At 35.8% G+C, this 15975-nt stretch overlaps 1 protein-coding gene across 24 annotated transcripts in view; it reads right to left on the bottom strand.

Annotated features, from left to right (window-relative positions):
• Positions 1-15975, bottom strand: part of efr3a (EFR3 homolog A (S. cerevisiae)) — a 100403-nt gene that overhangs the window by 33878 nt on the left and 50550 nt on the right. For all 24 annotated transcript variants that reach the window (XR_012385845.1, XR_012385858.1, XR_012385866.1 and 21 more), the window contains 1 exon segment: positions 14725-14829. Coding sequence is in view for 15 of the 24 variants with exons in the window: in XM_073913663.1 (XP_073769764.1) it covers positions 14725-14829 (105 nt within the window). In the remaining 9 variants the exon portion in view is untranslated.

The following is a 15975-nucleotide window of genomic DNA, read 5'->3' as shown; positions in this document are numbered from 1 at the left end:
AGGCTGCAGATGACCATGTTCACAGTCTGTGATTTTTAGGCAGGTGTTTGGTGTCGATTCTGACGTGCGTTACGATACAGTTACAGAGCTTTCACCCGACAGCTGCTGTGATGTGGAAAACTTAAACATTCCTTCACCAATCCTGCCTCCACACCTTTATCGTCTTCTCTTTTCCGCAGTCTGATCCAACTCTAAAACCTCAATGCCAACCATCCTCTCCCTTCCCGCTGTCGCCATGGTAACGTCAATCTGATCCCACCCCCCATCCGATGAGAGCTATTTTTAGACTGGCTGAAATCCCCCTCCACCCCAAAAAAAAGCTCCCGCTGTCTGTATGTCTGTCTGTTTCCCCGAACACCAGCTTTGTGTCTTATCAGAGGTACAGATTTCTGCCCCGGAGCTCAACAATCACTTCAAACCTCATGCAAAGAGTTTAGGGCGAGACACTGCAAGCGAAAACAGCTTTTTTTATTGCACCATTTAATTTCGAGATGAAGTGTTTTTCAGTCTCTTGTAAAGGACATTTCTGAAATTAAAGGTTAAACGTTTCTTTTATCGAACTGTATCAGTGTGTGTTTGTTGATTACAATTACACTATATACTTTAAAGGTTGTTTTCACAGAGCCATAAACCTCCACTTTAGCAGCACTTACAGTCAATCAAATGACAGATTATACAGACGCCAGATATAATTTTTGTATTTCTTTTATGAGTGGATTCAGGCCACTGTAGTTCAATTATGTAAGCGAGGAATTGTAAAATAAAGTGAACTATAACATGTTATACCTAAAGATTAATCGTAAATGCACTACAATTCGACTTGAAGTGAAGAAGCAGCAAGTCTGGGAAAATGCTCAAATACTTTAAACCATGAAAACTTGAAATTAAGTTCCCATTTTAAACTATAGGGAATTGACTGTGATGTGAGAATTGCTGAAAGTGTCGGAAAAATCTTGGTTTGACTTTTCATACAGCAAACTTTACAGTTTTATTTATTTCTATATTCTGAGAATGTTACAGAATTTGTTAATATACAGTTTGCCTGATTTTATTAAACAAGATTTTTTTTGGCTGTTTGCAATGTGTTTCTGCAAAGTAAAACGTGATTACTTGACTTTAGTTTAGAATTTAGTTTAGAGCTTTTTTTCAGTGTGAATTAATAAGAGATGGAAAAAAATTAACCTTGCTTCATCTGAATAATTAAAATGAACCATAGCATGTAACACTCACATATTCTTCTTAAATGAACAACAATTCAGCTTGAAGTGAAGCAGCAACAAGTCTGGGAAAATACTGAACTTCAGGTTTGCATGGATTAAAGTATTTAAATTTACATTTTACTGAAGTGAACTGTGATGTAAAAAACGCTGAAAGTGTATTAAAAATCATTGGTTTGACTGTACATACATCAAATTTTAGTTTTATTCATATCCATATTCTGAAAGTGTTGCAGAAGAAATTGTTCATATAGTTTGGCTGGTTTTACTAAACCTTTTATTAAACAAGAATTTCTTTTTTTTGGCTGTTCTTTTGGCTGTGTTTTTCTGCACAGTAAATAGTGATTGTGAGTAAAAACATTCCTTTTAAAGCAATTTGTTAACTTCACTTAAAGTGGATAAACATATTTCCTTCAAATTATTTAGTAGATAAAATATGTACACAATTATAAAATGAAGTCACTTTTTTAAAGTAACTAATCGATTTTTTTTTCAGTGTGAATTAATAAGAGAACCTGGCTTCATCTGACAGAATAAACTAAACCACAGCATTCATTCATTCATTCATTTTCTTTTCGGCTTAGTCCCTTTATTAATCCGGGGTCACCACAGCAGAATTACCCGCCAACTTATCCAGCATGTTTATTTTTTTTTACGCAGAGGATGCCTTTCCAGCCGCAACCCATCTCTGGGAAACATCCACACACACTCATTCACACACATACACAACGGACAATTTAGCCTACCCGATTCACCTGTACCGCTCGAACCTGCGAGCCAGCAACCTTCTTGCTGTGAGGCAACAGCACTACCTACTGCACCACTGCTTCGCCAAACTGTAGCATGTTACACTCTAGATTCTTAAAGATTCTTTATAAATGGACTACAGTTCCACTTGAAGTGAAAAAGCAGCAAGTCTGGGAAAATACTGAAATTCAGGTTTGCATGGTTTACAGCAGGTGTGGCCAAACTCGGTCCTGGAGGGCCGGTGTCCTGGAGAGTTTAGCTCTAACCATAAACACCTGAGCCAGCTAATCAAGCTGTTACTAGATATACTAGAAACTTCCTGGTAGGTGTGTTGAAGCAAGTTTGTAGCTAAACTCAGCAGGAACCGGCCCTCCAGGACCAAGTTTGGACATCCCTGGTTTAGAGTATTTAAGTTTACATATTAAAATATAATGAATGAACTGTAATGTGAGAAATGCTGAAGGAGTCAAATGGAAAAATGGAAAAATGGTTTGACTGTACATACAGCAATGTATGTACATTTTATTCATATCAATATTCTGAGAATGTTAAAGAGGAATTTGTTCAAAATTTTGAAAAAAAAAAAACATTCGCACAGTAAATGTGATTCTCTGATTTTAGGTACACATTTTTCAAGTAAAAAATAGTTTTAACGCAATTTGTTTACTTTAATAAAAAAGTAAGAAAACATGTTGCCTTAAATGTATTGAGTAAATGAACTATGTACATAACTTAAGAAATTAAGACACTTTTTTTTAAAAAGTAACTAATAGCTCATTTGTTAATGTGAATCATGGAGTGATAAAAAGAGATGCTGAAAATAAAATGATTTTTAAAGAATTTTGAACCTAACATTATCTGATGTTCAGATTTCTGTGATAAAAGCAAGCAAATTAGCTCATACTTATTAAAAACATTTCTCATTTGCATATTTAAGCATGTCATCTTATTCATTCATTATTTTTTCCTTTGGCTTTGTCCATTTTAGAGGTCGCCACAGCGGAATGAACCACCAACTATTCCAGCATATGTTTTTACTCTGTGGGGGGGAATAAATAATTAATAACAGTAATAAAACAATAATAATAAAAAAGTAAAACAAAATTCTTTTTGAATTGTGGAATTGTGCAGACTGTGGGGGAAACCGGAGCACACAGAGAAAACCCACGCAATAACAGGGAGAACATGCAAACTCCACAAAGAAATGCCAACTGGCCCTGCCGGGACTCCAACCAGCAACCTTCTTGTTGTTAGGCGACAGTGCTAAACACTGAGCCACCATGCCGCCCACTAGGATTATTGATAATGATTTTTTTTTCTAGATTGGATTAAGGAATGAACTGCAACCTTTAAATTGAAACCAAAAGGATGTTGAAATTTACTTTTATTTTATAACTATTATTAATTATTGCATGTGTGTATATATTTTTATAGCTCTGTCAGGGATAGGGTGGGTGTTCTTTGCATGAAGTTTGGCTATTAATAGATATGTATCGCACCTTTTCCTAATGTTTAGAAATAATAAAAAAGTATCTGCTAAAATACAACAAGAAAAGTATGATGATAACTATTAGTTCTTTTTTTATCCAATTCACCTGCAGCGTTTTCCCTCAATCCATTAATTCAGAGCAAATGGCGAGTGGTTTCATCAGGACAGAAAGCCTGAGGAAGAGCCAGACATGAAAGATGGAGAAGGTGAGGGAGTCTGATAGAGAAAAGAACGTGTTCGAGAGCCCCTCTGCGCTTTCATATTCTCTTTTTGCAGACGTCTCACTCAGCACTAATTGGCCAATGACTGAGATGAGCCAAAACAGTCTCATTAATGAGCGCGCGCACACACGTACGCACACAAACGGTTGCATGTGTCTGAATTGTGTGCTAATAAGCTGCAGATGGAGACCAGGTCAGAGCAGTCAAACCGAAAGCTGCTCATTTACACAATGCAAGTCAAAGCGTCTCATCTAGAGGGCTGAATCTGAAGTTTCACCTTGAGCCACGGTGAAACGTAGACATACAGTACTGAACGATTATTCTTTAACTCGGGATTTACGATTTTATAACTGCATATGCTCTAGTTTAAATGAACAATATGGCCTCGAAGTTGCCTGTCTCTTGTTTGCTTGGGTGGGTTTTTCTTCACCGGACTTCAAAGGTTGCCACGTACAAAAGCAGAGGTTGCTACAACTATAAATATATATACTATAAATCATCAAGTTTTTTTATAGTTTTACTGCATCAAGTTGTACGTCATAATGAAAGCGTCATCATTAGACCACTGCTCTTGCATATAAAATAAGCTGGAATTGACTTCAGTAATTCTCTAGACTTGCGTGGATGTGCGCCGCATAAATCAGGAGAACATTAGTGCTAATGGAGGAAAAACAGCTCTAATATGATGAGATATTCAAGCCGAGAGGATGGTGACAGAGATCTTACTGTAGTTAAGATACGTTCAGAATGACAGAATACAAGTAACTGGTTAGGAAAACAGTCATTATAGCTGTAAATTCATCTGGTTCTTTTTTCGCATGGACATGGAGATCTGAAGAGTTCAGATGCAAAACCCTCTAAATCCATCAGACCTCTTTTAAATAATATATATATATATATATATATATATATATATATATATATATATATATATATATATATATATATATATATATATATTTTTTTTTTTTTTATTTTTTTTTTTTATGTCACTTTAGACAATTCTTTGGTTTTTAACAAAGTAAATTTTCTTTAGCTTCAAAACCAGCAAAATCCACTTGTGCTTTTATTTTTTTGCAAAAACCTCTAAATCCACATTGGGACAAGACATTGTAATTAGTTGAAAATCACTAAAGATGCTAATTGAAATTATTTTACCAAGCATCAAATCATTACACAAAAAACCTAAAATTAAAAATATATATATAAATCTGTCAAGTGGTGGTTCATTCCACTGTGATATACCAGGGAAAAAGTACAAGGAAAATGAATGAATGATTGAAATCTTTCAAGTAAGTGCATTAATCAATAACATTAAAACTGACATTAGTTAAATCTTAACAATCTGTTGTCATTTCTGATATTTGGGATTTAGATTTAATGTAAGTAAAGCAATGTAAACATTGCAACATTGCTGGGAATTAGATGATTAAAAGCAAATCTATTTGGTGATGATGTACTATGTGCCTAAAGCATTCACTCAATGTCATCTCATTTTTGGCAGAAGTGGAGTTTAGCGGCTTTTGCATCTGATATCTTCATCTGTTTTTTTATAATATACAGTTGAAGTCAGAATTATTAGCCCCCTTTGAATTTTTATTCTTTTTTTAAATATTTCCCTAATTATGCTTAACCGAGCAAGGAAATTTTCACAGTATGTCTGATAATATTTTTTTCTTCTGGAAAAGTCTTATTTACTTTATTCCTGCTAGAATAAAAGCAGTTTTAAATTTTTTAAAAGCCATTTTAAGGTCAAAATTATTAGCCCCTTTAACTTTACTTTTTCGATAGTCTACAGAACAAACCATCGTTATACAATAACTTGCCTAATTACCCTAACCTGCGTAGTGAACCTAGTTAACCAAGTTAAGCCTTTAAATGTCACTTTAAGCTGTATAAAAGTGTCTTGGAGAATATCTAGTCAAACATTATTTACTTTTACCATGGCAAAGATAAAATAAATCAGTTATTAGAAATGAGTTATTTAAACTATTATGTTTAGAAATGTGTTGGAAAATTCTTCTCTCCGTTGAACAGAAATGGGAGAAAAAATAAACAGGGCAAATAATTCAGGGGGCTAATAATTCTGACTTCAACTGTAGTTGTGATTCAATATGTCATACGCAACATCCAGCTACATGATATTAATCAATACTTTACTGAGTATCGTCTACATATAGAATATAAACTCAAAAATGAGTTCTCTCTTAAGAAAATAGAGGAAAAATTATATCAAAATATTTGGCAACCTTTTTATAAATTATTTTGATAATATGAATTCTTCAGGAAAGAATAATACTTAACGTATTAGTCTTCCCCTTACATGTTTAGCTATTATGGCAACTTTAAAATCATTATTAAAAAAGTCAAAAGAAAAATAAATCTGCTCACTGCCACTTTTGCCCTTAATGTTTCAAGCTAGCTCTCAAAAGACAAAATTTCATCCTACAACGTCTTCATCAGGTCCCTCCTGGTGCTCCGGTTTCCCCAACAAGTCCAAAGACATGTGATATAGGTGAATTGGGTAAAGCTAAATTGTCTGTGATGTATGTGTGTGAATGAGAGTGTGTGGGTGATTCCCAGTGATGGCTTGCAGCTGGAAGGGCATTCGCAGAGTAAAACATATGCTGGATAAGTTAGCGGTTCATTCCTCTGTGGTGACCCCAGATTAATAAAGGACCTAAGCCGAAAAGAAAATGAATGAATAAATGAGAGCTTCAGAATTTTTTCTATTTCTATTGTGTTTGGCTTGATTGAGCACCTTCCTTAAAAAATTTTCTAGATGTGCGTACACTAATGTTTTTTCTAACTATTTCATTATAAGAATGAATCTATCCCCCCATTATTTCTTTAGTGCCTTTGTTATTGTATTTTGTAAGCTGTAGAAAAAACTTGTAAGTGAATCGATGTTATGTTAATATAAAAAGTTGCAAAGATAAAATAAATAAAAAATTTGATTGTTTAAGGTAATTGCTGCCAATTTTATCATGCTTGCAATCATTTCATATTGCAGATTAAAAATATGGCTAATTGATTTGCAAGAACATAAATGGTAACTGACAGCACTGGATGAAAATAGCTAGAAATGGATAATAACAAGCATTTTTTTTTAAATCTAACATCATCTGTTCATGTTCTTTGTTGATTTTAGTGTAATGAAATAAATAATTTTAATTATATAATATTAACAATTAAATAATAATAATAATAATAATAATAATAAAATAACCAACATCATAATTTGGTTATAAATAGCTAAAAAACAAAAAACAAATAACCAAATAAAGAAATCAGGCTTAAAATATTTCAATGCCATTATTATAATTTATTCATTTATTTTATTTTCGGCTTAGTCCCTTAATTAATCAGATGTCACCACAGCGGAATGTACATTATCCAGCATATGTTCTATGCAGCAGAAGCCCTTCCAGCTGCAACCGATCCCTGGGGAACATCCATAAACACCCATTCACACACATACACTACAGCCAATTTTGCTAACCCAATTCTCCTATAGCACATGTCTTTGGACTTGTGGGGGAAAACGGAGCACCCAGAGGAAACCCACGCAAACACAGGGAGAGCATGCAAACTCCACACAGAAATGCCAACTGACCCAGCTGAGGCTCGAACCAGCAACCTTCTTTCCGTGAGGCAACAGCGCTACTCACTGCGACATCAATTATTATTATTATTTATATATTATATATATAATTTTTTTTTACAAATTTCCATATAAGATTATAGGAGGAGAATAAATAATTATGTAGCAAATAGCCGCTTAATCTTTTAAATTTCCATTACTTAACATTTCAAGACAGAAACAAAATAACCAGGGTCAACTTTAATTTTATAAAAACTGTATTTATTTTTCCCATTTTGCTTAATTTTATTTACTTACTTTTTCACATTAAAGCTATAACTGATTGAATGATAAAGCTTTTAATATAATTTTGATGCCGTCACATGATGCAGATCAGATCTCAACAATCTCACTGATAGCGAAATAATGAAATCCCTTCAAATACACACTAATTTCCATGTGACTGGCGATATCAGGTGTCGACATGACCGGTAGGGCACCAGGCTGCAGGTTCACTGTATGCAAACAGAGACATGCATTTGCATCTGTAACCCATTTAACAAATAAATCAAGCTCAGAACAGCTGGATTCAGATCACAACAATTCCTTCAGCTCCAAACAGAGCCATCTGGGCACCGCTTGCGTTTTCTGCAGGATGTTTGTGTCGACTGGAATGAATGAATCTCATCTCGCCCACAGCATGAGAGGAAGCAGACGAGCAGCTGACAGCGTCTGGACACCTGAGCTCCCAGGCTAACCCTACGCTCAAAACATCTGCGCATCCCTAAGTGGCTCAAAGGCTGCGAGTATTAGTGCTCTATTACACCCCAAAAAATTATTTGGTTTACAATTGCCTGAAATGTGAATGCAGTCAAAGTGCATACTTTGCATATTCACTGATGTTTGTCAAATATTCCAACACAATCTCACGGCATTATGTAACTTTTTGATTTAGTGGCTAATTCGTATAAATTCGTACAATCTCATTCGTACAATTTATTACAATTTGCTCATCCCCCAATGATGGTAGGATTTAGGGGTGGGGTTAGGTGCCACGCCTCTTTTTAAAAAAACATACAAATCCATGTAAATTAGCCACTAAACTGACAAAACGTAAAATACTTACGTTTTCTCGTGAGATCAGGCTGAATATTCCTGATTTGGCCTTCAAATGACAGATAATACTTCTGTTCTTGCCCAGTGGCGTTGCGAAGGGGGGCTTTGGGGGCTTAAGCCCCTGATGTATTGTCAAAACTTTTCTTTTGGAATATGTTGCACTTAAAAACCTAGGTTGTATAACATTTATTTTGTTATCCAAGTACTTAAAATGACTACATACATCATGCGCATTGCAATGAACGCAGCTTTTGTGTCGGGTATTTAAACAGTCAGCTGTTCAGCAGTACCCGTTTCTACCAGCAGGTGGCAGTGGCACTGTTGTCACACAGCAAGTGTTAAATCCCCCACTGCACCGTCGTCATTCATTCATTATTTTGAGGAGCTGAAGCTAATGATGTAATAATTCAACTGCTTCATGAAACTGAATAGTTCTACCTGCAGATGAAGGTTAAAATAGTTTTTCCCAGTATAAAATGTGTATTTTTGGTGAAATAAATAACTAAATCAATAAAATGTGCGTTATATTAATGTTAACACAAGCAAATTATTCAGAAAAACGTAAAGTGTACTAGCTTTCTAGAATTTATATATAAATCTAGACATATTTATCTAAATATGATATAGCCAGTCACATCTGATCTGGATGGGGGTTGGGGGTCGACTTTTTTGGGGCTAAGCCTCTTATTCCTTTCGACCCTTGCAACTCCCCTGTTCTTGTCCAACAAACCTTTCATTCAGAGTTTCTAAGGTTTTGACGTCAAATAAACATCACTTAGTAGTTTTGCATAGGTCCAAATTTTTGGTATAGATGTTATCAGTGAATGATCTTTGAAATAATCTACAAGCAATATTTTTGACCACTACTGAAATTGCGATTTTATATACATATTTTCTGTATGTATCTAAAATCTATGTATATAAAATATGTATGTATGTATGTATATAAAATATGACCTACATTGTAAAGAAATATCTGTAAACTAGCGGTTTTCAGTATTTTGTGATTCATGTGTTTTTTTTTTGTTTTTTTCAGTTTTTTTATGTTTTGGAATTGCATTATGAGACCCTGATCTTACCTAACAACTTTTGACATTAAAAAGTAAAAAAAAGTGACTTTTATTAAAATTTTAAAGATAACTTTGATAACTCTATAGTTAAAGTTAACAGTTTAAAGTGATATATATATTTTGGGTTGTGGTTTATATAGTAAAGCACAAAAACCTTGTAATAAACTGCCAGCACATTTTTTGTTTTTTATAGACTTATTTCTCTCTATATTATTTTTTATACATTATATTATTTCAAACTACTAAAATGTCAATAAAGTCCCTCTGTTAAACTGTAGAGTACAATTTTCAACTTCAAAAGTTGACAGAGCAGAGATCAAGCTCCCATAAAGCAATTCACAGCCATAAATGAATGGAAAACACTTGTGAATCACAAAATGCAGAAACTGTAAATTAACAGATATTTATACAGCGTATGCTGTGGCAAACTGGTGGCTATAGAGTGCACTTCAGTCCACCAGTGAGAGAGCGCCAGGTGGAGTTGATCAGCTAATTAGCAGACCAGAACAGACTCAATTTAGAGTAGCAGTTGCTAACAGAGTAGAGCAGCAGTCGCTTGCTTGAATTCTTCTTGTGTAGAGCTAAGCTCACTACAACATAAGTGAAGAAGCAGCTGGTGAGTTTTAATATCATCTTTTTTTGTATTTAAGTTGGTCTCGATTGTGTTGTATCAATTGTATTTGAACATAGTGTATTTGGTTTGTTTGTCAGTTTTTGTATTTATTTGAAGCATTTTGTAACGATTTGATTTGGAATTTAGGGCTGGTTTTTACATATTGCGATTAAAAGCCATCAAGAGTAAATGTGTCAAGAAACTAAATGTGTACATACAGGTTTAACAATTTGTTTTTTATTTTCATGATATTTGTGCTAATTTCAAATGAAACTGGTAAACTATCCCTTTACCATGCATTCTGTCAGTTTAGTGAATTAATATGTTTCATTGGGCCTAGCGGAAATATAGAGTTGAGTATCACCATCCTAAGACTCGTACAACACCTGATCGGTGAGCGAATATAAAGAGACATTTTGAAGATGCGATCAAGGTATTGGCTGCTTTCAATTTTCTCTTGCAATCTCTGCTCACGGTCAGCCCTGCAAAGAGATTAATGGAAACTGACATCCTTGAAAAGCTGAAGTGGCCGCACATACATAGTGTGTGTGTGTGTGTGTGTGTGTGTGTCTCTCTGTGTGTTTTCTCAACAGGATTACAAGGAGTATCGCAGATTTAAAATGGCACAGTGTCAATATTTTTGTCAATTTTTGTACCTGAATGCTAATATGCAGGAATTCGCCACAGTGGAGCAGTTCTCAGGCATGTGATCAAATAAAGAAGGAAGACGCGACTCCCAAAAATAAAATAATAAATAAATAATATTCTTAATATAAATTTGTTATTGGCCACACATTTTAAGTATTTTTTTTTGTTTTATCAGTTTAAATGTTTTAGCAGTTTAATAGTGACCTAAGTAATATTTCATAGGTTTATACTTTGTACCTCAATGTCGAGACAGATCCACATACTGCCACTAGATGGCACCACTAACTCAGTTAGTTCTCCTGTGTCCACAAAATATAACTTTCCTTGTAATTTAATCAACTCTTTATTCCAACGTGATTTAAAAAACTACTAGTCAGTCAACAATCGAACTGTAAAATATGAAGTCCAGTTGAATTGAGTAGTCTAACACACTTCAACAATCCACCCTGAAAAAATAAAAATCATACATTGCTAATAAGTTTATTACTTTCACTTTCCCTTTCCTTCGGCTTAGTCCCTGTTTTTAATTAATAATAAAATATATATTTTTATAAGTTTGTAATATAGTCTAAACGTATGACACTTTCAGGTATTAAATGCAAGGTGCACTGAGTTAATAAAAACATAAGGGCAGATGACTTGCGGAGGATAAACGCAAATATGTGCCCTGCCTTTATTTATAATGTACATAGAGCGCACGTGGTCGTGACATCAATTGTGAGAGCGGAAAAATTGTGCACAGCCGCACACACATTTTAAACGATTTCTTAATCTTGTGTATTGTCAGTGGCTTTGTCACATTATAGGACAAAAAAATATCATTGTTATATACACAGTATGGTTGGGCGATGTCAACCAACTTGGCATCGTACAATGTCTAATGTGAAACATTGCGATGGACGATGGCATCGTCACCGTAGGCGGCAGTAAATTAACTATTTATAAATAATAAATCAATTTATAATGAATTAATTATTTGTAGTGTACCATTTCACCTACCTAATGTGCATAGTCTTTGTTTTACCAGTAACTAAATCATAAATAAAGATGAGTTACACACAAATTACCACCTGTCCATCACTTTTTCCAAGAGTCGTTAGATAGACAAGATTAAATAAATATCACGTTTTACAACTTTAGTGAGACGCGATCCAGTGCTACATCCTTGATAACCTGTCCGATGTGCACTTCTCTCTGGAGTTTTGTGCTCAAGACGTGTGTGTGTGTGTGTGTACGCTGCAGCGCTGACAGTGTGTGTGGTCATGTGATGTGCGTTTTCGGCAGTATAGTGTGGAAGGGCTTTTCAGAAATGCTAGGTAAAAAGTCAGTGTGGACGTGGATTGATTTCGTTCTAAAATCTCATTTTAAAACTTAGACGTATTAATGTAAACGAGGTCTAAGTGTGTTTTTTTTGCAGGCGGGTTGCTGCGACGGACGGGGCAGAGGATCGTGATACCGGCTCAGCATCGTGATGTCTATCGGCCATTGACGATGACATCATCTATGAACTTAACCCTAATACACAGTAGCCAAGGTAGGTCTACAATTACAGGTACATCCCTTAAGTCAGGGGTGTCAAACTCAATCCCTGGAGGGCTGAAGCCCTGCACAGTTTAGTTCCAACCCTGCTCCAACACACTTACCTGTAGGTTTCAAACAAGCCTGAAGGACTCAATTAGTTTGGTCAGGTGTGTTTAATTAGGGTTGGAACTAAACTGTGCAGAGCTGCGGCCCTTTTGGAACTGAGTTTGACACCTGTGCCTTAAGACGTCTGGAATGAAGCAGGTCGTCTGCTTTGATGACGATGGAGACTCACCCCACCACCCCAACCTTCGGATTTATGCAAATTACGAGGTCGCCCCCCTATTGACCTTGGAAGATACGGAAATCCGTATTCATAGAGAAGAATCACATCCCTGAGTTCTAGAAGTTAATACGTGAAGCTTAAAACTCGCATTTAAAAGTGAACAATGCATCAATTCATGATGCGCTAGATTCAGTTCCAATACACTGAGGTCTAATTTAATTTTCATATTTTCATAACAGTAGTTTAAGGCAGTAAACCTAGTTTAAGGCATGTGACAGATTCTGTGTTCCTAAATAAGCTTGCAAATTCCAAAATAACCATAAAATTAAATTTCCAACACAGTCATATCACCCTGCAGCCCAAGACCGGTTACTCCCTGAAGCCAAGTAAGGCTGAGGTCAGTGCCTGGATGGGAGACCACATGGGAAAACTAGGTTGGTGTTAGTGAGGCCAGCAGGGGGCGCACAACTTGGTCTATGTGAGTCCTAATGCCCCAGTATAGTGGAGGGAACACTATACTGTCAGTGGGCAACGTCTTTCAGGTGAGACGTTAAACACAGGTCCTGACCCTCTGTGGTCATTAAAAAATCCCAAGGCACTTCTCGTGAAGAGTAGGGGTGTAACCCTGGTCTCCTGGCCAAATTCCTTCTATTGGCCCTTAAGCCGCCTTTCCACTGCATACGACAAATGACAAACGACAGACCGGATGTCATTCATTTCCAGTGGAGAATAGTCCGGGAGCTGCGTGGAGTTCTAATCATCTCTGTATGTGGAAAATTCGGATCCGATTTGAGCTGTGGATACATTGAAATATTTGAACTCCTACAACTAGTGTATGCGACCGGCAGACCGGATGTGATGTATTCCAGTGGAGTCCAAGCAATGACTGTAAAAAATTGTCCAAGCAGGTCCGTGAGCACGAGATGAGAAATAGGAGTTTTTTCATAAATTTTTTATATCAGAAAAAAGTCTATATTATTGAAACATTTTTATTTATAAATGAGTAATAAAATAATATTTTTAATGTTGTCTCCACATTTTCTCCGATATTTTGTTCTGTGAGTTTATAGTATTCATTCATTCATTCAACCATGATAAACGCACAGAGAACAAAGGCTCTTTTTATACTTTAATTTTGGACACCACACAAATTAACTTCTCTGATTCACTTAATCAACTGAAATTCTGTGCAATTGCCACAATGGGGTGTATTTCGGCAGTATTGTCCAAATGTCAGGTGCAGTTGAAAGGCGACTTTACCCATCACGGTCTCTCAATCATCCCAATCTACTGAATTGGCTCTATCACTGTCTCTCCACTCCAACTATAGCTGGCGTGTCGGAGCACACACTGGCGCCATTGTTCTGTGGCTGCGGTCGCATCATCCAAGTGGATGCTGCACACTGGTGGTGGTTAGGAGAGACCCCCCTCATAAATTGTGAAGTGCTTTAGGTGTATGGCCATACAAGATAAATGCTTGATATAAATTTACATTACATTTACAATACATAAATCACAACTGGTTTGGTCAAGTTGTGAAGTTTGCATATTCTCCCTGTGTTTGTGTGGGTTTCCTCCGGGTGCTCTGGTTTCCCCCACAGTACAAAGACATGCGCTACAGGTGAATTGGGTAAGCTAAATTGTCCATAGTATGTATGGGTGTTTCCCAGTGATTGGTTGCGGTTGGAGAGACATCCGCTTCATAAAACATATGCTTGATAAGTTGGCGGTTCATTCCACTGTGGCCACCCCATATTAATAAATAGACTAAGCCGAAAAGAAAATACATGAATGAATCACAACTACTTTATAAAGAAACAGAAATGTTTTGTCTTCCTGAACAAATTAAACTGATATTTTAACAAGTCTATCCAAGTCAAATCCTCTCATATATCGGGTTCCCATAGCAACAAAAAAGTTACTAAAATAAACCACTTCAGCAACATCACAAAAAAACTCCTTGTCTAGATGTGTGCGCGCTTTAAATGTAAGTGCAGATTCTAAAGTCATGGCACCCTGATCATAATATAATGATGTTAACATGGCAACAAGCCCAGTGAGACTAATAATCTCAACTTAAAGTCAAGGCTTGTTCCTTTTACTATAATTAATGAATAGTGAGTGACCCGCTGCTTTTGCCATAGTGACAATTCGATCAATGGTGGCGCATAAAAGTGCCTACAGCGCACGACAACCATGGAAACCATACTTACACTAACACAGGACGCACTGCATTGTTCATGTTGCCATAAGCAGCGCGACCCAGCAACTCTCGAAAGCAGCTCTCCGCCAACGAAGCCGGATTCTCCTCTCCAGCCCTGAGAAACAAAGAAAACACACATAAGAGCTCATGTTAACGCTGTGATTTACAGTATGTTTCACGTTCTGCCTTCTCATGTCAAACACTCAGGTGTAATAAATGATGCATTAAGATCTACAAGGAAAAAAAACAAACATCCCCACTATATCTCTGTCAGACACACAACACACACACAATCTTTGTCCCTTCGGCTCACTGACAGTCCATGGAAAGCAATTAACAGGAGCTGACGACCTTGACAAGCTGAAATACGCACACACGCACACAGTATAGCCTATTCAAAGAGCTATAAATTAAAGCAACACAGTAGCAAACAGCAGCTATGTTTTGTTAAGGAATAGTCGCATATTGCGCACTTGACACCTACAGTATATAATACATGTGTTTTGTTTGATTCGAACATTTAGAAACAATTTATAACACAGATGTTGTTCAATTTCATCTTTGACTCCAAATATGAGCTTTTAAATATAAGCTTGCCAATCAGTTTCGGAGAATAAGATACTTGCTCAGGAGTAGCTTTAAAGATGCAAACTGAGTAGGGCTATACGATATTGGAAAAAATCTGACATTGGAATATTTTGTTTTTAATTAGGCTTTAAGTGTAATAAATATTGTGATTTTTATTTATTTATTTATTTTTTTAATAACGGAAAGTCATTTTACCAGATGACTTAAATAGCTCTATTTGGAGAAAAAATATTTTACATCAACTGAGGTGATTTTGTAGGGAAGTGAGTCATGCATAAAATATAACTAGGGCCAGACAGAATCTGTGGATTTTTGCCATTTCTGTGCACAAAGTATATACAAGAATCAGAGAGTGAAATTCAATACCTTTTAAAAACTCTTTCCATACAATAAGATCTTATAATCACTTTTCAACCGGAAACACTGACGATACTGTCAATACTAATGTAAGAAATTAACCCAAAACTAAAACATTATTCATATACTGAATAAAAAATGATTGAATCTAGCTCAGTGGTTCTCAAACTGGTACGCGTACCACTAGCAGTACGCGGGCTTACTTCTAGTGGTACACGGAGGAATCACTGAGTAATGAAAGAAAAATATAATTTTTATATAATATATTGCATACAATAACTCCAATTTGATCAGCATTGGCTGTTCTCTAAAGCCT

The sequence above is a fragment of the Danio rerio genome, chromosome 2 (assembly GCF_049306965.1).
Source record: "Danio rerio strain Tuebingen ecotype United States chromosome 2, GRCz12tu, whole genome shotgun sequence".
Taxonomy (NCBI): domain Eukaryota; kingdom Metazoa; phylum Chordata; class Actinopteri; order Cypriniformes; family Danionidae; genus Danio; species Danio rerio.
Note: the sequence above shows the minus strand (reverse complement) of the source record. Positions and strands in the feature narration are given on the sequence as shown.